Below are 22,803 nucleotides of genomic sequence, written 5' to 3' on the forward strand. Positions count from 1 at the left end.
CACAACATCTGTCACATCTGTCACAACATCTGTCACATCTGTCACAACATCTGTCACATCTGTCACAACATCTGTCACATCTGTCACATCTGTCACATCTGTCACAACATCTGTCGCATCTGTCACATCTGTCACATCTGTCACAGCATCTGTCACATCTGTCACATCTGTCACAACATCTGTCACAACATCTGTCACATCTGTCACATCCATCACAACCACATCTGTCACATCCATCACAACCACATCTGTCACAACATCTGTCACATCTGTCACAACATCTGTCACATCCGTCACATCTGTCACAACATCTGTCACATCTGTCACAACATCTGTCACATCCATCACAACCACAACATCTATCACATCTGTCACAACCACATCTATCACATCTGTCACAACCACATCTGTCACATCTGTCACAACCACATCTGTCACATCTATCACAACCACATCTGTCACATCTATCACAACCACATCTGTCACATCTGTCACAACCACATCTGTCACATCTGTCACATCTGTCACAACATCTATTGCATCTGTCACAACATCTATTGCATCTGTCACATCTGTCACATCTGTCACAACATCTGTCACATCTGTCACATCTGTCACAACATCTGTCACAACATCTGTCACATCTGTCACAACATCTGTCACAACATCTGTCACATCTGTCACATCCATCACAACCACATCTGTCACAACATCTGTCACAACATCTGTCACATCTGTCACATCCATCACAACCACATCTGTCACAACATCTGTCACATCTGTCACATCTGTCACATCCGTCACATCTGTCACATCCGTCACATCTGTCACAACATCTGTCACATCTGTCACAACATCTGTCACATCTGTCACATCCATCACAACCACAACATCTATCACATCTGTCACAACCACATCTGTCACATCTGTCACAACCACATCTGTCACATCTGTCACAACCACATCTGTCACAACCACATCTGTCACATCTGTCACATCTGTCACAACCACATCTGTCACATCTGTCACATCTGTCACAACCACATCTGTCACATCTGTCACATCTATCACAACCACATCTGTCACATCTATCACAACCACATCTGTCACGTCTGTCACATCTATCACAACCACATCTGTCACGTCTGTCACATCTATCACAACCACATCTGTCACATCTGTCACATCTATCACAACCACATCTATCACAACCACATCTGTCACATCTGTCGCATCTGTCACAACATCTGTCGCATCTGTCACATCTGTCACAACATCTGTCGCATCTGTCACATCTGTCACAACATGTCACAACATGTCACAACATCTGTCACAACATCTGTCACATCCATCACAACCACATCTGTCACATCCATCACAACCACATCTGTCACAACATCTGTCACATCTGTCACATCTGTCACATCCGTCACATCTGTCACAACATCTGTCACATCTGTCACAACATCTGTCACATCCATCACAACCACATCTATCACATCTGTCACAACCACATCTATCACATCTGTCACAACCACATCTGTCACATCTGTCACAACCACATCTGTCACATCTGTCACAACCACATCTGTCACATCTATCACAACCACATCTGTCACATCTATCACAACCACATCTGTCACATCTGTCACAACATCTATTGCATCTGTCACAACATCTGTCACAACATCTGTCACAACATCTGTCACAACTGTCACATCTGTCACAACCACATCTGTCACATCTGTCACATCTATCACAACCACATCTGTCACATCTATCACAACCACATCTGTCACAACCACATCTGTCACATCTGTCACAACCACATCTGTCACATCGGTCACATCTGTCATAACCACATCTGTCACATCGGTCACATCTGTCATATCGGTCACATCGGTCACAACCACATCGGTCACATCGGTCACATCTGTCATATCGGTCACATCGGTCACAACCACATCGGTCACATCGGTCACAACCACATCGGTCACAACCACATCGGTCACATCGGTCACAACCACATCGGTCACATCGGTCACAACCATAACGGTCACATCGGTCACATCTGTCACATCTATCACAACCATAACATCGGTCACATCGGTCACATCTATCACAACCACATCGGTCACATCTATCACAACCACATCGGTCACATCTATCACAACCACATCGGTCACATCTATCACAACCACATCGGTCACATCTATCACAACCACATCGGTCACATCTGTCACAACCACATCGGTCACATCTGTCACAACCACATCTGTCACATCTGTCACAACATCGATCACATCTATCATATCTATCACAACCACAACATCTGCCGCAACCGCATCTGCCGCAACCGCATCTGCCGCAACCGCATCGGCCGCAACCGCATCGGCCGCAACCGCATCGGCCGCAACCGCATCGGCCGCAACCGCATCGGCCGCAACCGCATCGGCCGCAGCATCGGCCGCAACCGCATCTGCCGCAGCATCGGCCGCAACCGCATCTGCCGCAGCATCGGCCGCAACCGCATCTGCCGCAGCATCGGTCACATCTGTCACATCTATCACAACCATAACACAAAAGAGTGTGGGAAAAATGATTTGTTTCTCCAGACTCGTCTATTTCCTATTCCTAATATTAAAATGTTCAAAAAAATGAAACGGTCTGCTGCTTATGGGCTGTGGCTCAGTGGGGAGAGCAGGTTGTCCTCTAACCACCAGGCTGATGGTTTCCACCGGTCCTTCAGCGAGACACTGAAACCTCAGAGGTTACATTTCTAGGGCCGTAGTCAACCAAAGAAAACCTTGGACGACTGACATTCTACCTAACCAATCGATTACTCGAGATGCATTAAATTGTCCCTGTGCACTGTGCCTGGTAGCCTAAATGAATTCAAAATAAACATAAAAAGCTATTTTTGGCAAATTGGAATATGGCATTTTTGCTATGTTCACGCTCACACACTCGATGCCTATGAATTAGTGATGCACTACTAGGATTTAGTGAGACTGTTGTAGGCGGACCTCCGGGGGCATACTCCCCGGGAGACAATGTGTACATTTTAGAGTTAAATGCATCAGTCTGGTGCATTTTGAGAGCAAAACTAAAAAGATCCATGAAGAACTTTGTGCTCTTGTTCTCCCAGTGGTTGAATGTAATTAAGTACATTTAGGCTACTCAACTACTGTACATTTATTTGACAATATAAGTTACTATTTCGGCTACTTTGAAAATTCAGATACTTAATCCAAAATATGAATTCACAGATACACTGTGAAGTATTATTAAGTAGTATATGTTTATAAAGTAGATCGGGTAGCGAGTGACAGGTGGTGTTGTTCCTGTGTAGCGTGAATGAGCTGATAAACGACGTGGGAACGTGAGATCCATCATGTTGACAACCAGAGAAGCTTACAGCTCATGTTTGTGTGTCCCTCAGCTTTAGCGGACATCACCTGCACCCTGTTGCTGCTGAACCCGGACTTCACCACCGCATGGAACGTCAGGTACAGACGCACCCAGTCACAGCTGCAGAAACATTGTGTCATGGACGTCAGCCGTTTGTGGTCTTGAACCGCTTCTGTGGAAATGCAACATGATCACAGCTCAACGTGTGGCTAAAGCGCGCGTGGGTCTAACGTGATAAGAGAACCCGGTATTAGTTTACAGGATTACAGCAGCATAGTGCGAACAAGTGACTTAGTAAAAAACAATGTAGCAAAAAGTATCATAAATAAGTAATGCGCAGTAAATGGATATTAACTAAGGAAAAGTAAAAATCCACAATAACTAAAATATAACTAACTAAAACAATATGATGTATACAGACAGAATAAGTGTTGTATTGAATATGATGTATACAGACAGAATAATTGTATTGTGTGGCTGATTGTCGTTGCAGGAAGGAGCTGCTGCAGTGCGGAGCTCTCAACCCAGAGAAGGACCTCTACCTGGGCAAGCTGGCCCTCACCAAATTCCCCAAGAGCCCGGAGACGTGGATACACCGGTAAGACTTCTCTAAACTCTGTCATATTCTACTTCCACAGGCTACGTGCAGGCTACATGGAACACGTAACGCATGGGCCGGGAGCACGTTGGTGCTAGATATGCACCACAGAGATATGCATTAGCTTTTTCTATGTGAGGTGTGCCTGTTCCTTTTACACAACAATGGGTCATTAATGGTCCGTTCTCTTTTTTTATACCATTATAAAGGAAATGACACGGCAGTTTGGTTTTGAGTTTCTAATTCATTATTTCCTGTCGTCTGTGTCCTTTGATGTTAGCTGACAAGAGAGATTGAAATAGCAGACTGAATGATGGGGAAACTATAACAGTCTAAAAAAAGAAAAGGTGCGCTATCACAACAGGGGGCCCTGCTGAAAAGATTTTGGTTCCACTGCACGCCACCCAACTACACTCCTGGTGCCAGGATAGGTGAAAGGCTCGCAGGCGCTTCTCCTCATAAACTTTGTCTTCACCAGCCACCGTTTTCTCACGAGTGCACGATCGGTACCTTGCAAGATAGAAGGGAGCTGGCTCACTCCTTGGCTACTTCCATCATCTCTCGGAACTAAAGACGGTGTCCCGGGCAAGGCTGACCGCTTTACAATGTAACTGTAAACGGAGGAAACGATCGGCAAATTGAGGGGAGTGCATGAAGCGCCATTTTCTCCGTTGAAGCGAGCGCTTGCAGGATCGGGGAATCCCACGTTGTGAAAGTCTGGTGAGTCCGGTCTCCAGGTTCAGCCTTCAGAACTAAATTAAGACGGCCACGAGGGGTCGTCTGTCCGAGGGAGATACAGAAGGCAAAGGATCATCTATCTGCTTTGTGTGTGTTGACATGAAAAGTGACGGCACGATCGGTGTCGCGTCTCTGTTCATATTTGTTTCCTGATAAATATACAATCTATAATCTTGTTTCGGTATATTTGTTATACAAAAAACACAAAAGTGACGGGCAACTACTAGGTTAGTGTTTGACCAATCAGCAACATGCAGGCCTGACACAGACATGTAGACCTATGTGGGGTGTTGTGGTGGTTTAGTGTGAGAAATGTTGAACATCTTGGTGAAGTATTCTGCGGGGGGGAATTTAAATAAAAGCCGGCTGCTCCTGTGACAGTCGCTGTCCCCTCCTAACGTGTTCTCTGTATCATGTTCCACATTCAAGCTTTACTCTTATAACTGCCATCTGGTGTTATGAATAAAAATATGTCTTCTGACTGGTGCAAGCAAGTGTGACTCTACAGCCCCAGGAGTGCGATTGTCTTTGTAAAGCCGTTGTCTCCCCGCAGACGCTGGGTGCTGCAGCAGATCCTGCGTCAGTTCTCCGCCGTGGGCCGCAGCCGGAAGCTTCCGCAGGGCGACACGGAGCAGGCCGACGCGGACCGGAGCCAGCGGCTCAGTGACCAGCTGGCCAGGACGCTCCATCAAGAGATGAAGGTGTGCTCCGACGCCGCCTGCCGCTATCCCAGCAACTACAACGCCTGGTCCCACCGCATCTGGGTGCTGCAGCACATGGCCAAGGGCAACGTCAAGGTAGGACGAGGAAGAGGTGATGCCGGAAATTACTATAACAAAGTAAAACATCTTATGTTAACATTTAACATCTTTGATAGATTCTTTGGACGGTAAAAAAAAAAGCTGCAATAATCAAACAACAAAGGGATCTGTATCTGCCAATATGGATCATCAATGATCAATGATTAGTATCGGCAGCAAAACAACACGATCGGGGAATCTCTAAAAGTTGTATTTGCTCCCTTCCGTGAGTCTGATCCATTATTAGGATCTGAACCGTGAGTTCTTTAGCATCTGTTGCACCACTGTTTCACACAACCTGCTGTAACTTTGAGCTTTTATACTTCAATCTGGAAGTGCTAAGTTGACGAGGAGCATTCACTTCAAATCAATGACTAATAAGCTTTTAACTTTTACAGCTTGTATGACGTCTTCACCCTCTGCCAATGTCAACAATGTACGATAGCGTATCGGAGCCATTGTAGGAAGAAACACTATAACCGTGGGGTGATATTCAGAGGAAACCTCATGAATTTACTAGAAATAACTTTGATATTCTCTGAGATAAAGTCGTAAATTTGCTAGAAGAATTGTGTTTCAATTGTAGTACACCCATACATAATAACTAATGCATTCAAATGGCCCAGACTGTGCTGAGTGAAAGAGCGAGGTTAGCGGAAGGATTCACGGATGATGTCCGTTTTGTCGATATCAGGTGTTAACAAAGGGAAAATATATAAAATACATAATCTCTGAAAATAAGATGAATTTGATTATATTCACAAGAGGTATGAAACATGTTGCCTACGTGCTTAATACGTTAAGTAGAAAATACTGCTAATTGTGAGGAAAATGTCTTTGGTCTTTCATGTTTTGAGTGCTGGAAAACAAATGAGTCGAGTCTGTGGTTTCATACAGACAATAAGAAATGAATCAATATCAAAGAGATATCCATTGTCTTGTTATTGCAGTGCCTTGGGAGTATTATTTTTTTCTTGTCAATGTATGACTCTATAATTTAAGAGAGTATTCCTTTCTTTCACTTTAATCTTAAAATGTTTCATCTTTGTAAAATGATTTGTTTCTTGTTTTATTACCTCTGATTTATTTTATTTTGTATTTCTTTAAACCTACAATCGGCCTGATACCAAGCTTGAATTGTTGAGTAAAAGTCAGAATGCAGTCCGGCAATCTGCCAACATATGTTGTGCATCAATTACTCAACACGCTGTATTATATGGGCCATCTTAATTAATTAAGATGGCCTCATGACTAAATTAACACAACAAGCAGCTAAATGTGTGTTGGGTTTCCTTCATGTTAGTGCTTCACACGCTGCCATGTTTCCTCTCAGGTGTTCCACGATGAGCTGTCCTCTATGTGCCTCTGGGTGTCCATGCACGTGTCTGACCACAGCGGCTTCCACTACCGCCAGTTCCTCCTCAAGGAGCTGATCACTGAGCTCTCCCAGACTCCAGCTTCCACCACCAGTTCGCCCCAGCACCGGTGCAGTGCAGTCCCCAGCAGCAGCCCCCCGCACCACGGCCACGACCGGGCCAACGGGGAGCTGTCGGGAGCGGAGGCAGCGGGCGAGGAGGAGAGGCAGCTCGGCTCCACCGCGGTCCTTCAGCTCTTCCACCAGGAGGTGGAGCTGTGCTCTGACCTGATCCGGTCCTTCCCAGGTCACGAGACGCTCTGGAGTCACAGGTGAGGCCGTAGAGGTGAATGTAACAAAAGACTGTTCAAATATGTCGCGCTGCAACAGAAGCGCGGTGAAGCGTGAGTGTTTATGAGCATTGTTGTGTCAGTTAATGTTCAACCGGTAGGCATTAAAAAGGATCTCCTGCGTCAGAGAGCTCTTCTTTGTTGGTGTTTTAAGCAGTGGTGGAATGTAACTAAGTAGATTTACTCTTTAAGTAAAATCTTTAGCTGCTTCTTCCATTGTATGCTACTTTACTCCACTAGATTGTCTGGCAACTACAGTCACTTGTTCAAATAAGATTTTTCATACAAAATACATGATACATTTTTTTTCAAATGTGATACTTTGTAGATTAAAAATCAATTTCCCTATAATTTATTCCTAAAAATTGATGAAAAAAAAAAAATTAGATCTTTCTGTCCAGTGAACTGCATTATGCAACAACACAGATGTTCCACTCAGCGGTCACTCATCAGTGGTCATGTGGTCGTCTGTTAGACGTTGAGGTCATTGAGTAGATTCACATCATGTGGGGCGAGTGACTCACTGGTTTTATTTTGGCAGAGGCTTTTTTTCTACATAATTTAAATGCGCTAGATGAGCCTCTTAAAATAACCTCGTTTATTACATTTAACCACCATTGTGGCGTGTCGTGATAAACCTCACAGAGAGCGTGTCACAAGTCATAAATGAGTTGTAATGATTCCTCATTAAAAATAGTTATGATCAGTCAGGAACAGGCATGGTTTTAAATGTGAATAGCTATTTACAGACTGAAATGCACAAGAAGCTTTATTCTCCTCTACGGTCAGGTAGGCAAACTCCTTGAAATACGCAGTAGTTCATACCAGTGTATACTGTATGAAGGAGTGGTGGCATTAGAAAGTGGCAGAGGAACCAAAGTTGGGCTTTTAAGGCCAGACTTGATTTCTAGAGTCAAGGAAGGATCCTTCAACGGCTGCCTTTCAAGGATGCTAGGTCATCAAATCCCTGCTCCTGTGTATCCTTAGCGCTCCCAGTACTACCACAATCTTATGCGCACGATGCATTTCCTGTCGCCTGATTCAGAAACAAGGACATTTGCTAGTAAACTGCCACTTTAATCTCAGAGAATATCCCAAGTTTTTCCTTGTAAAAATTCCCACTTTAATCTTTTTTCTTCATATATTACCGATAGCAGGCAGCACATTCTCACATCCAGGGTTTAAGTGGATCCAAACCAGAGAACATTCCAATAACTAGCTGTGCGATGTGTCTTTCCACCCTTTCCAGGCGGCACGTCTACTACTTGTGGCACCACTGGAGGAGGGAACACCAGCACCACTGTGGCAGCAACGGAGGCAGCGAGCCGGACTGCCTCAACAACGGCGACCCGGGCCCGCCAAAGGCCTGTGCCCAAAGCCCGGGGGGAGAGGGTGTGAACGGACAGAGGCACGCAGGCGAAGCCATGGAGGTGGACGGGGTATCCCTGCCGGACCCGCGTGACAGCAAGCGGCTGAAGCGGGGCGTCCAGCCGCCCAGCGCCCCCGCCCTGCCCTCCGAGCACGGCTTTGTGAGCGGCATCCTGGACGGCTGCTGTCACCCCGAGCAGAGACGTTTCGCCCTGGCGTACAAGAAGTGGTTGGACACTGTCATCGGTCAGCAGCCTTGAGAGGGAGGGAGAACAGTTAGCCCCCTCAGTCTTTGTCAACGTTGGAAGTTGCCTTTAGACACAGATGTAGGATCAGCTTACCTAGCGCTGACTTTAACTCAAAGTGCTGACTTTAGAAGCTAGTCTCTGGGGCAGCGGGGCTGTGAGCAGAGAGGATGGGGTCCTTAAGAGTCTGACCTTTGAAACATCTGGATTCTCTGGAGCTTCATCTGAGCCGGTACCCCCTTCAGAATGGAAATCTGCACAAATGGAGCCGATAGGCCTGCTCTGTGTCTGTCAGTAGATTCTCTTCTTATTCCAGGTGTCTCGATGCCTCAGGTCAACTTAACACTGAATTTATTATTTTAATCTGTTTTTTTTGTTTTTTTTACATCTATAAGTATTACTTAATCTTTGTTCATATAAGTCAGCATAGAAAGAAAATGAAGCTGCCACAGGAGGAGGGACTTTGCAAAGGTGAGAGCAGAGCAGAATTTACACTGAACGCTAAAAAGCAATGAAATACAAACACATTTAAAAAAGGGCGTTTTTAGCTTCACTCCAGCTTCACATTCATAACTATTTAGACGAACGCGTTAAAATCCACTCGCTTGTTGCAGTGGCAGGTTTTAAGCACAGCCAGACTCCTGGTTTGTTTTTTTTCCTCTGAAGTTCTTTAAATGTTCCATTCTGAAGGCGGTAACATTTGTTCCTGGTCCTTGGTCGCTGCTCCTGGGTCAGGTCTTCACTAGTTAACGCTGTCAGTAAGTCCCAACTATGTAGCTAAGTTACAGTAGCTTGCAACAGAAAGCCAAACAGCTAGTCGTCAGCTAAATAACAGGTTATGTCTGCTACGTGGAAAGTCTTGGCTGACTTGTCTTACCTTCTGCTAAACCCGACGCACTAAATCTACAGCAGCGGTACTGATGCTCCACTTCGAAGGACAGAGTCTCCCCGACATTCACTGGTGCTACATGCTGCCGTTTCTACTTCACCCGTCACAGAAAACTGAGCAGCACTTTGGACTATTTGATGATTATAGGCAATCATTGTTCTGTGGGGTAAACTACTTTTTTTGAAATGACGTCTGTTACTTTGCGCCGGGCTAGTTAGCAATAGTCCTAGCTACTTTTATGTCACTACGTTGTACAAAAATAGAGGTAAACATCTAAAAGGTCAACATCTACGTTGTCTTTTTTGTTTTGTTGAGGAATAATTTATAGCACTTAAAAGTTGTGACACGCTGTATCTGCACAGTCCATCCCTTCAAACGAGAGGCGAAGTCCCTCCCCTTCCGAGTCCCCGCCTTATTTCGGAAAAAATATGTACTATAGTCAACGGCGGATGTTTGTGAATTGAAAAGATAATTTAGCATGTCCAGAAAGTCCCTGTTTGTCATCGTACCATTTAGCTTTGTGTGAAAGCGCTTGTCTCGCCAACAGTTAGCTAGCTAACTTAGCTACGTTACATGCATATGTAACTGTATGCAAATGTAACGTTATCTTACCTGATGTGTTCCGTCCAGCGACTTTTTGTCCGCCGGGAATGGAAAGAACGAGCGAGTCTCGTTGGTGCGAGTACATCCTGGTACCAAACACACCACTTCAGAGAGAGAGACGGCACTCTCAGCCAATGCCCGTGTAGTGTCTCTAATAACGTTTTTTAAGTCTTAAACATCAACAGTCTTTACGACAAACTGAAGTCTTTTGACGTCAAATCATCTTTTTAATTGTCAAACATCATATGTGTATTAATGGCACAATTCTAACAACATATTATTTATCTCTTGCCGTTGACTACCCACATTTGTTTTCTTCAAAATAAGATCCCATGGTTTTCCACCAGAAGGGGCGGGTCTTTGCCTTCGCCTCTCTATAATGTAGAAGGTGAAAATGAAAGCTCAGTGGGCGGTGGGCCCTTGATGCAGTCTGGGCGCCATCACATCTGTATATAGAGGTACGATCGGATCGCCAGCATTGGCTCATTCTTAAAGACGTGAAGGTGGATTCGAGGGGAACAACAAAAATGGTTTTAGTGGCCACTGTGCACAGGCTTGCTAGCCAGAATGACCCCATCACATGTCTCCATGTGCTTCCATGTAACCCTTACCACGTTGTACTCGGCTTCTTTTAGGAACTACAATGTTAAGAGTTGTAAAGTAAGGCGCTTTATCACCTCAAAATCACTGTGTACATGATCATAGATAATCTTCAAACTAGTATTTTTGAGCCATGTATTCTTTAGGTTTGTTCGAGAACGGGTGCATATCAGAACTGTATGGGGGGGTTTAACGGTGCAGACCTAGAACACAAACTTTGAATACAAGACTATCTATGCAGAAAAGTGTTTTTTTTTTTTTTTTTTGTTTGTTTTTAAAGGTTCAACAAGCTTTTAAAAAGAATAATGTAGCTTCTGTTTTTGTTTTTTCTAATTTATTCTTCAGTGTACTTCAGTGGAGGGTACGTCCTTCATGAATAATCCCCATAGCATCTCAGTCATTCTCTATTTATTTATAGAGGTAAAGTCTTTCATCTTTACTTTCACTGTTTTGTCTTGTCTGCTTACCTAGGAATAAGGGTATTTAGAGGTGTGTGTGTGTGTGTGGGGGGGGGGGTTTGTGTGTCACGGTCACTTAATAAACTACTGTGCTGGGGAATATGTTGACACACACACACACACATGGCTGAAAAATAAATGAAATGCCTTGTATCATGGTGTAAAAAAACAAATGTAAAATGTAGACAAGTAAATTACACAAGTAAAGTCTCTTGGGGCTGTAAATTATTCTATACATTTTCATATAAATAAATAAGAAGTTAATTTAAACTTGCAGAAAAGTACTTCCCACGCTTTACTGTTTAGTACTGTTTGTATTGTGGGACTGGAGGGCTGGAGGCAATATGACGGCTAATCACTGTCAAAATCCGAGAGCGCAAATGAGATCCGCGTGTGTAGAGGTCCCGCGCGCGCAAATTAAACAGCCGCGCGCGTATTTTACTTTGGCGGGAGCTTTCACATCTGCGAGGAGAAAACCATGCTTTGAGCGCGAGGGGCGTCCCGTAGCGCGCGACTACTATCACTGCTCTTCTGCTCGCGAAGTTTTCACCTGCTCGCTCGCTCGCGAGTAGATTTTCTTTTTGACATTAAGTGGGCGGACCCAGTCACCATTGTCTATCTAAATTTAATTTGTGACAATCGTTTTTAGATTGGCCGGATATCACTCTGACATCACTCTGACACAGACGCTAGGTCTGTTAGAACTAAACACTGTTCAGACTGGAGAGGCTGATGAAATACTAAGTGTGTTACTAATGTTTTAAAATACAATAATTGTTGGAACTAGAAAATGCATTTCCTGCTGAAAATGCGTTGGAATGCTGAAAACTGAAATTGATTGCAAAAACATTGCTGAAAATAGATATCATATTCAAAAACAATTGCAAAAACCTTAATAATTCAGAAAGTTTAAAGATTACAAATATGAAAATCACACCTCCTGAAAGAGCTGAACATTTTGATATTCGAACGGTTTCTGTAGCTTAAAAAGTTTCAGCGGTAGTGATATTTGTTGTAGTACTAGAAGTATTAGTAATTAGAAGTAGAAGTAGTAGTATCGGTAGTCGTAGTAATAGCTGTAGTAGTGGTCGTAGTATTTAATATAACAGTAGTAGAAAAGAAGTGGTAGTAGTAGTAATAGTAAAGTCAGTTTTTGAAGTAGCAGTAATAGCAGGAGTAGAAGTACTAGTAGCAGTCTTACTAATAGCTGTACTAGTATTAGTACTGGTAGTAGCAGGAATAGCAGCAGCAGTAGTAGTAGCAGTTGTAGTATAAGTAATAGTAGTAGTGGTAGTAATAATATTGATGGTAGTAATAGCGGTAGTAGTAGTAATAGTAGCAACAGCAAAAGTTGCAGTAGAAGTAGTAGTAATACTAGAAATATTAGCAGCAGTAGTAGTAGTTGTCGCAGTATTAGTAAGAGCATTCATTGTTTCAACAAAAGTCTCATTTTGAGCTTAATGTTTAAATAGTTAATCCATGAGGCTTTTATTTTGAAAGGGTGGGACTTGGTGGGGGGGAGAGGAGACACTTCATATTTCTAACCTTTAAACTTTTTGAATTAAGCTTTTTGCAATTTTTTTTGTATGGGATGTCTATGGAAAACATTTTCAAATCCTCTTAAACTTTTTCAACTTTCAAATCCTTCTACTTCCTCATACCTTCAGCTACAGACAAAACCCGGATCTATTGCTGCATAATTCAGCTTTTTGATATCTTTTACACTTTCTGAACTGCAGCAATTTAACTTTTATGATTTTTTCAGTCCTTTTCTGACTTTATAATGGGTGTGTATTGCGCAGCTTAGAGTGCGTGATGTCACCGCTAGAGTGAAGAGCAGCTTGAGATTCTTGTGAAAAAAACATTTGTGTTTTACCACTGTGTCCACAATCTTCACTCTTCATGCATAATTTCTGGACGTAGAAGTAGCTAATCTTGTCCTTGTCGTAGACAGATGACTGTGGAATCCCACAGATTTACACATTTGACACAGAAGCCTGTAATTGAGAGGAAAACAAACTTTCTGCTCCATAGAGACCAATGTTAAATTTTGCTTCAAAAACATCTACCACGGAACACGGTACCCCATTTCTAGATCGCCAGTTCAGCCACATTTTTGACACTACAGACACAATTTTTACAGGATCTGTTCTTCAACTCATCCTTCCTCTCATTTATTAATATCGGAGCAATAGGAGCTACGGTTATGGGAGTTTTGAGGATTTGTTTGAGAGGTGTTTCCCTGTTTAATCTCCATGAAAAGGCTGAAAGGACACAGGTGTTTCTGATTAAGCTAATTAGTTATGTTGATAAACACGCATGCATCTCTCTCTTCTTTTTTTTTATTATTTATTTATTTATTTTTTTTATACAGGACTCCCCCCACCTCATTTTAAAATAAAAGCCCCACAGAGTGAATTCTAACTGGAATGCTTGTGATGAAGCCTGTCATTTAATAACCCCTGTTTGTGTTTCATACTTTCTGATTCTGTCTCCTCCTCCTCTCTCCCCCACCCAGCCCCACCCTTTCAAAATAAAAGCCCCATGGATTAACTATTTAAACTTTAAGCTCAAAATTAGGCTTTTTTGTTGAAATAATGAATGCTCTTACTAATACTGCGACAATTACTACTACTGCTAATATTTCTAGTATTACTACTACTGATGCTCCTACTACAACGTTTGCTGTTGCTAATATTACTACTGCTACCATCAATATTATTACTACCACTACTGCTATTACTACCACTACTACTATTACTTGTACTACAACTGCTATTCATGCTACTACCAGTACTAATATTACTACAGCTATTAGTACGACTGCTACTAGTACTACTACTACTGCTTCAAAAACTGACTTTACTACTAGTGTTATATTAAATACTACGACCACTACTACTAGCTATTACTACGACTACTGATACTACTACTTCTAATTACTAATACTTCCACTAATACTAATACTTCTACTGCAACTACAAATATCACTACTGCTACTACTACTACTACTTATTCTCATGCTACTAATACTTCTACTACTAATAATAATAATAATAATACTTCTACAACTTCTAGTACTACTACTACAAATATCACTACTGCTGACATTTTTTAAGCCACAGAAACCGTTCGAATATCAAAATGTTCAGCTCTTTCAGGAGAGGGTGATATGACTTCATATTTGTAATCTTTAAATTCTTTGAAATATTAAGCTTTTTGCAATTTTTTTTTTTTTAAATGGGATTTCTATGGAGAAAATCTTCAAATCCTGTTTCTTCTGTTACTACTTCAACTTTCAAAGCCTTCTTCTCATACTTTCAGCTACAGACACCATAGTGAGACATTTCAACTAGAAGGGTTTTCAGCAGTGCAGTTTAAATGCTTTCAGGCTTCAACATTTTTCAGACGGGTAGTCTCACATTTCTGTATTTTCAGCAATTTTTTTACAATTAATTTCAGCATTCCAATGCATTTTCAGCAGGAAATGCATTTTCTAGTTAAAAATGTGTTTCTCTTGTAAATAAATTGGAGTCAAATTGCTCAGATTGGTTTAAATTCACTCCATCATTCTATGACAGACAATGTGTGTTTGATACTCAAACCTCTTGTGACAAACGGCTCAAAGAAACTCTTTGATCTTAATTAATTGATTAAAACATGATAATATGTAATCATACCATCGTGTTTACAGAAGTATATAATAACTGATATAATGTAGTTGTATATAATATGAGCAACAATTTGGACCCGGTCAAGGTTCTGGAGCCAAGGTTAGGAAACACTGTTTGTATATTAACCGTTTGCCCAACTTAAATCTCTGACAAGTAATTAGTGGATGAAAAAGTATTCAGATCCTTCACTGCAGTAAAAGTACTAATACCATACTGATGAAACAATCCACTACGAGTAAAATACCTGCATTCAAAACATTAGTCAAGTATGTTATCAGAAGGAAAAGTGCAGAAAGTAAAAATACCCCGTCAGTGTTTTACTATTATATCTGATGTTTTAGGATATACAGTGGGTACGGAAAGCATTCAGACCCCTTTAAATTTTTCACTCTGTTTCATTGCAGCCATTTGGTAAAATCAAAAAAGTTCATTTTATTTCTCATTAATGTACACTCAGCACCCCATCTTGACAGAAAAAAACAGAAATGTAGAAATTTTTGCAAATTTATTAAAAAAGAAAAACTGAAATATCACATGGTCATAAGGATTCAGACCCTTTGCTCAGTATTGAGTAGAAGCACCCTTTTGAGCTAGTACAGCCATGAGCCTTCTTGGGAATGATGCAACAAGTTTTTCACACCTGGATTTGGGGATCCTCTGCCATTCTCATCCCAGAGAGGTCTGGTGGTAAAAGAAGCAATTTAAGAAGATATCAGGAAAATACGCCACGTACTTTTAAGTGGTCAAAAATCTGCAAGGTACAACATAAGCTTAAACCAAGTACAACAGGTGGCGAGCTAAGGAAAAAACGCTGCAAATCGGTGGCTAAAAATAATAAGAATAAAACTAAACCACTGCTTCTTGCCAACTAAAGACCACAGCTGTGTAGGTGGTCAGTTACAAAAGCACCAAGGGGATGTAGCTATCCAGCCTGTACCTGCTAGTTTAAACACAGAGGTAAACACCCTTTACCTAGTTTTATCGTACATTCGATTACTACAGGTTGAACACTATTGAATGTAACTAATATGAACGCTAATTAAACTAAAACCGTGCCTAAATCCCAATGTCGCCAAGCGAAGGCTTCAACTAGTTAGTTGAAGCTAACCTTCAAAGAAACGAGTTAACAAAAAGAGGCAGCCGCCCCGGGTTCTTGTTCTGGGTGACTCTTATTGACTTCTTGACCTGGAGCTTGCCTTTGGGTTGGCGGGCTGGGCCGAGACGTGGATCGACAAGTTCATGTTAGAAATGCATCGAATAAAGCAATGAAACACAGGCTAACGACTAAGGCCGTAACCTCCGGTTCTGCCAAGTGAAGCCAGTGCAGAAAAACTAGCTTGCATTCTCTCTACTGACCATCAGGGGGAGACTCATCCGTTTGCAAAAAGAAGTCTGATTGTATGGAAGTCTATGAGAAAATGACTCTACTTCTCTCTTGATTTATTACCTCAGTAAACATTGTAAACATGAGTTTATGGTCTCAATCTCTAGTTTCAAGTCTTCTTCAATACAGCATGATGTTCATTTAGTACATTATGGTCCATTTAGAGTCACACAGACCATAAAGCAGGGGATGCTTTAGGGGCGGGCTTACTGTGATTGACAGGTCGCTGCTGCTACAAGAGACATATACACCTTCTCCACGTCACCCCACCACATTCCAAATATGGTCACTTCTGATCATTGTTTGCCAAAAAGCCAAGATGGCGACTGCCCTATTCCACGGTGGCGACGGCCAAATCCCCGAACTCTAGACTTCATAACATCAGTCCACAAACCAATGGGTGACTCCACGATGACTACGTCCACTTCTTATATACAGTCTATGGCCGTAACGCACACTTAAAGGGAATATTCTGCACCCTGTATATGGGTGCAGAATATTCAATCAGTGTGGATGTTAAATGTGGTCCATTGAAGCAATACATTCCCCAGTGCGTGGTGCAGTAGGCCTATGGACCTAGAAAGCTTCTCCTGCTCGCGGAGCTGTGCCTACATGTACCAGGATGCATTGCACCTAGCCAAAACAGTGTAGCCAAGTTGCGCCTATGCAGGCAATAAAATAAAAACACGGAGGCTCCAACCAGCGTGAGCCAAGACAGCAACAACTCTTTATTATTTTCCACATTGTCAACGGCAGCGACCTGCAGAACTTAACTTAAATTCACTCAGCAAGAGCCAACTCAACATGTCTTTCGATAACATTTGGCTTTCTCCACAACTTTTTTTTTTTTTCCCAGCAAACGGTCAAATAAAAGCCAAAAAAACCTCTGTAAATATACTTATAGAATGTATTGATTCATTTAATTATTATCATAATATTATTGAATCACCCTCAATTTCAGTGACTGGGAGGGCACGGAGATCATGTCCTCAAACAATTTCTGGGAATTTCTACGGTTACACATATTGCACATGTTGGACCCCGAGGGCGTTTGTGATGTTTTTGACTAAATATCTTGAAATTTGAACGTTTTGCGGCAAAAAAATAAAAATTACATGTTTTTTCACCAGAATTACATAGCTGACGAGGTGGGGATTTGAAACATTTACACCATAATAGGAAGAAGACATTTTGAAGAAAATGCGATTGCACATTTAAAAGAGTAAACTATGTTTTTCAAACGTTTTTCTTTTTGTAAAATCAAAGTAAATTAATGCAAAATTAAAAGAAAAAAAAGAAAAGAAAAATAAATAAATATTTCGATGAGATTATTTTGTTATATATCTGGTTTTACGGGATTATTTCATATTCTGATGAATGTGTTTTTTTTTATCATATACATTTTGAAGCTTTTAATCCTTGAAACGAATTCAAGGATGCTGCAAACTGCTCGAGCCTTGAACCGTCCAACGGAGATGTGACGGTGGCGGTGGGAGGAAGGAGGGGCTGGGAGGGAGGCTGGCGAACGCACACACGCGCGCGCACACACACACACACACACACACGGACAGACAGCAGCCGCTACAGGGAAGATGGAGGATGGTGTGGCAGCGGCGGAGCGGACCTCCAGCCCGCAGCAACATCGCTGCTGAAAGCAGGTGAGTTCGCCTCTCGTTCGGACTCGAATACCCGCTCGCTGTTTGCCGACGTCTCTCACCGCAACACGGTGACAAGGAGCGGGCGAAAACGGCTCCGTAGCGGTTGCGTTGTGAGCCGTGAGGAGGAGGAGGAGGAGGAGGAGGAGGGGGAGCGTATTGTGTCGCCGCTCGGTTTGTTGACTGTTTGAGGAGTGGCTACGGGAAACGAGAAAAGATAACGGCGTGTCTGTCGGAGCAAATGTGGTACCAGGATTTCAGATGGAAGTGAACGCAGCACCGGTTGTATAGAGGGCTTTGTGCCGGGTCGAGGCGCGACCGCGCACCGGGTTGATACGAGTGAGACGGTCCATAGGAGGCCCTGTTGTTGGCAGGTGCGGAGTCCCAGCAGGGCTAACCACCACCCAGTCAACACTGCTGGCCTGGTGGAGTCTTCTTCTTCCCTGGGACTCCAGCTCGGCTTCCATCCCCTGGTGTGTGATGCAGAAGCCTTAAACCAGGCTCATGCTGTTGCTGTTGTTGACAGAGAAGCTGCAGGTTCATGTTCGTGCAGTCGGTCTGTGCTGCTGCAGCCCCTCGTGCAACAGGGCGACCAGGTTTATCACGTCGTGAAACGTCCACATGCTGCCTTCAAGTCACGCGGAAATCCCATTTGGTCAACCTCCCCTTTTTTTTGCAGTCAAATATGTGTAATTAAAAAAAATTAAAAAAAGTGGTTGAGAGTTTTTTAAAGGAAGAATAAAAAGGTTCGGGGGGCGACCTGTCAGCTGGTCAGTTCCCCTCTGGAGTCTGATGCAGGGAGGCCTTCAGCGTCTCTAAGGGACACACCGAGCTGTGGGTGGAGCTAGACGCGTCAAACACACGCAGGAGATTCCAGAAGGAAATGTAACTGAACATTGTCAAGTCAGTCGTTAGTGCCATGGGTTGTTAGTGTCGTAAGTCACATGACAAGCAACTCAAATTTGTCACGCCACTCATGCGAGTTGTCAGCCGGTCAAGTTAATGTCGACCACACTCCTCTCCTAAACCTATCGACGTGGTTTTGTTGCCTAAACCTAACGTCCTCTGAAGACGGAAGTTTCATTTGAAATGACGTTAGGCGTGTAACGAGTGGAAACCGACATGCCGTCCATGCCACGTCCAAAAGTGACGCTAAAGGGGTGCCTACAGGGGTGCCTAGAAGAGTATCTAAAGCTTTAAGGTTTTAAGGTTAGGGCCACTAACCAAGCGTCGGTATGTGAAGATGTTGGAAGTGAGAATGTGTTGTTAGTGGAATTATCAGAAATGCTCCTTTCATCCTCTCAGCTGCTCGAGGGGCGGGGCAGTGTCTGAGTTTGATTGACAGCAGCTAGCAGGCTGAGCACCAGTAGGGAAAAAATAAACAAAGTAAAGAAGGGTCAAGATGGTAACCCTTAGATTTGGGAAAAGTTGATGTTGAATGTGCTGCAGCTGAGCAGCTAGTCAGCCATCGAGCCTGCAGACTGACGTTAACTGCACTTTTCTCCGGTGAACGTTTATTTGGTCGCTGGTTCAAGAAGCTTAGATGAGAAGGAGACTTGAGCAGTCTGTGGCTCCTGTGTTGTGTAGCAGGTTGCTGTCTGGCTTTTAAGGCAGTTTTCAGTTTGGGTTTCTCAGTCCTGGTCCTGGAAGTTAGGGACTCTGAGTCCTGGTCCTGGAGTAGCTTTACCTTCTATCGGCTGGACAATTGCACTTAGATGTCAAGGGACGGTTAGGATGTGTCTCAGACTGGTCTAGCTCAGCGCCGACGGGTCTAATACATTTTGATGTCATAGCAGGAAGAAGCAAATAAAATGAAGGCTGGCTGCTTCAATTTCAGGGTCCTGGTATTGTGCATGCTGTCTCACTGTCACTGCTGTGATAAGGAATTTCTTTAAATTAAGTGAACGCTGGATAACAGAGGCTGTGACCTGCCACACCAGCTCATGAACTAGCTTACACATCAACTGCACATCAACTGCACACTGTTCATATAAAAGTGTAACAAATGGAATGATCTGCATACTGACGGGGAAAAAGAAAAGCCTGACGCTGGTAATGTGAAAGGTAAATTGTACAGTCGCTCTCGTCTTCCATTACTGGTCATCAGACGGGGAAGCTGAATCAATCAGTGTGGTAAAGCAGCTGATTTGTGGAGGCTGAATATGCTGTATCATCAGTCTCAGATATTAGATAGTGTCCTTTTGAGTCCCTCTAATAGTAATACAAATTGGAGACCCTTGACATAAAGCAATTTAGCTTACTTTGATTTTAATATAAATTGTTGTTACTGCATGGAAGTCAATGGCAATTATTAAATCTATACGACATCACTTAACAACCAAAGTATTGACAAATACTGTGTGGATTCATGCCCAGGCTCACGACAGAAACAATAGTCTGTGTTCACCAGTCTCTACCATAAAGTTGACACCTGGGGCCAGATGCATAAAACAAAAAACAAATACACATTTGTCAGATTTATAAAGCTGCACTAATGCATGATTCGGCTTTTATTGTAAATCCAAATCATTGTGGAACTGGTGCCCGTGTGCTCAAGCCTCAATTCCTACTGCCGCTGTTGCATGAGTGGACGTAGATACGCCGTCAGACAACCGCTTACGTATCGACATGTCGGTGAGATTAACGGCAAAGAAGAGCTGCAATTTCACAGCTTGCGTTGCATCTGCGAGGCTCTCCAACAGCACAGGGGGAAGCTGTCATTATGAGCGGCGGCGGTTATTTATAGCGGCCGTACCACCAATTAATCACATGTACCTGTAGACCATTATGGCAATCGCGGACCTCAGAGGGATGATGCGCAATAACCTATAGAGCTCATATTGAAACAAACTTTACAAAAATGCTTCACGATTACTGACAGGAAAATAATAGCTCCAATTAAAAGATGTGGACAAAAATGCCCGCTCATCGATGATATGAAATGAAGTTTATACATGTGCCCTTGACATTTGTTCATCAACATGGAAGAGGTAATTATGAGTAGAAATCTGGTGGCAAATATGAATGCGATAAACTGAATCAAAGCAACCCTTACAGCAGTTCATTGGTCAAGTAATTACACTCTAATTTGAAACTACGCCCGTTATTTTACCCCCTCATGGCACTCTCTGCCTGTCATACAGCTGTGGCTCCTCACTGAATGGGCCATTCATTCAGTGGGCTGACAGCACTCTTGGTGGCATTCACCATTGCAGGTTGTTCAATGATATGAGCCCTTGCAATAGGCTCATGAATATGAAAGGCTAGTGTGCATTCTGTCTGTTTTTGTGAGAGGAAAAATTATTTAAAAGAATGTGATAAGCGTAATGCATTCATTTGGTCTCATTTATAAAGTTTTTAACACATGTATATAGTGCTGGGCGGTAGTCCAAAAATGTATATTACGGTATTTTGTAAGATTCTGGCGGTTTCACGGTATATCACGGTATTTTTTTTCCCGCGTTAACGCATTAATTAATTAACGCCGAAAACTAACACAAGAACCAGCCGGGGTGGCCAGTGTGCAGTGAACAGCTGTTTGTGTGGCGAGTCTTGCATCATTTCCTGTTTCCTTCACTTCCTATTTCCTTCACCTACATTCCACTGGGTCCTAAGTCCCTCCATGTACAGCTTCTCATCACCCTCTATGTACCAACGTACATTTATAACAAATACCACACATATTACACGGTAATCAGCGTTGCATATGTGTCTGACCAAAACACCCAAAAAAACATCCGAGGACCGTAATGCACTCTTCGTATTCCAACACATGTTTTCGGCTGAGGTGATGGAGTAAATTGCTAGTGTTGCCACCAGAGGCAATAACAGCGGCTTGACAAACTTTAATATATCGTCTTTTTGATCTACGTCGAATTTTTTTAAACTAAAAAAACTCCAAACAGCAGACACAGCTCCTCTCTTGGGCACAAATTGTATTGGTGCATCTCCGGTAGGGCTGCAACTAATGATTATTTTAATAATCGATTAATCTGGCGATTATTTTTTCGATTAATCGATGAATCGGATATTAATGGGCCAAAAAAGGCGAGTGAATAAAACATGTCTTTAGTCTTGCAAACTATACCACCCCTGCTTTACTACTGTTATTAACAAGCTAACGCTAACTTGTCATGCTTGTCAAGCTGGATAACGAGTAAACACCAGCACCAGAAGAGCTACTGGAGGGACATTACGTTCCTCACTTCAAAACGGAACAAAAGTAGGATTCTGTAGTGACTTACCCTGCTGATGAACTCCCTTCCTCCTTGTGACGGTTCCCTATCTTGGTTACTTGTATGTTCCTTTAAGCCAGCAGGTACCAGAGGTGGTGATCACCCTAAGTGGAGGCACCTGGGCCTGGTGCGCTCCCACTACAAGGCTCCGCCTTCCTGGCAACCAGAGGCACTCTCCTATCACCACGTTGAGGAACGAGGATGGCTTGTTCCGACCACCATTTGTAGTTAGACGTCTTGTTTATGTCTAATAAACTCTTTGCTTTTGGCCAACTGTCTGCGTCGCCCTGATTAGGTCATGGCTGTCAGAGCCAGGTCGTGACAGTTGGCGGCTCGTCCGGGATTTGGACCGTTTTGCGGTATTGGGTATGTAGCTTGGTTTGTTTGAGTATTGCTACTGCCCTTTCGTAATTGTTTGTAAGTGTACGTCATAGTTGACGT

The 22,803-nt window shown here is 42.9% G+C and overlaps 2 protein-coding genes across 2 annotated transcripts in view; both read left to right on the forward strand.

The window, feature by feature from the left end:
* The window catches only part of ptar1 (protein prenyltransferase alpha subunit repeat containing 1), a 16,287-nt gene extending 4,710 nt beyond the window's left edge, over positions 1-11,577 (forward strand). Inside the window, exons 3-7 of the mRNA XM_031878235.1 lie at positions 3,443-3,509; positions 3,905-4,009; positions 5,301-5,544; positions 6,881-7,233; positions 8,501-11,577. Coding sequence (XP_031734095.1) covers positions 3,443-3,509; positions 3,905-4,009; positions 5,301-5,544; positions 6,881-7,233; positions 8,501-8,879 — 1,148 coding nt within the window. The 3' untranslated portion in view covers positions 8,880-11,577. The remainder of the gene's footprint in view (positions 1-3,442; positions 3,510-3,904; positions 4,010-5,300; positions 5,545-6,880; positions 7,234-8,500) is intronic.
* Positions 11,578-18,022: 6,445 nt separating this feature from the next.
* apba1a (amyloid beta (A4) precursor protein-binding, family A, member 1a) overlaps positions 18,023-22,803 on the forward strand; it is a 54,417-nt gene continuing 49,636 nt past the window's right edge. The window contains exon 1 of the mRNA XM_031878230.1: positions 18,023-18,130. The gene's annotated coding sequence lies outside the window, so the exon portion shown is untranslated. The remainder of the gene's footprint in view (positions 18,131-22,803) is intronic.

This window comes from Anarrhichthys ocellatus, unplaced genomic scaffold, assembly GCF_004355925.1.
Source record: "Anarrhichthys ocellatus isolate YVR2014 unplaced genomic scaffold, GSC_Weel_1.0 scaffold168, whole genome shotgun sequence".
In the NCBI taxonomy this organism is placed as follows: domain Eukaryota; kingdom Metazoa; phylum Chordata; class Actinopteri; order Perciformes; family Anarhichadidae; genus Anarrhichthys; species Anarrhichthys ocellatus.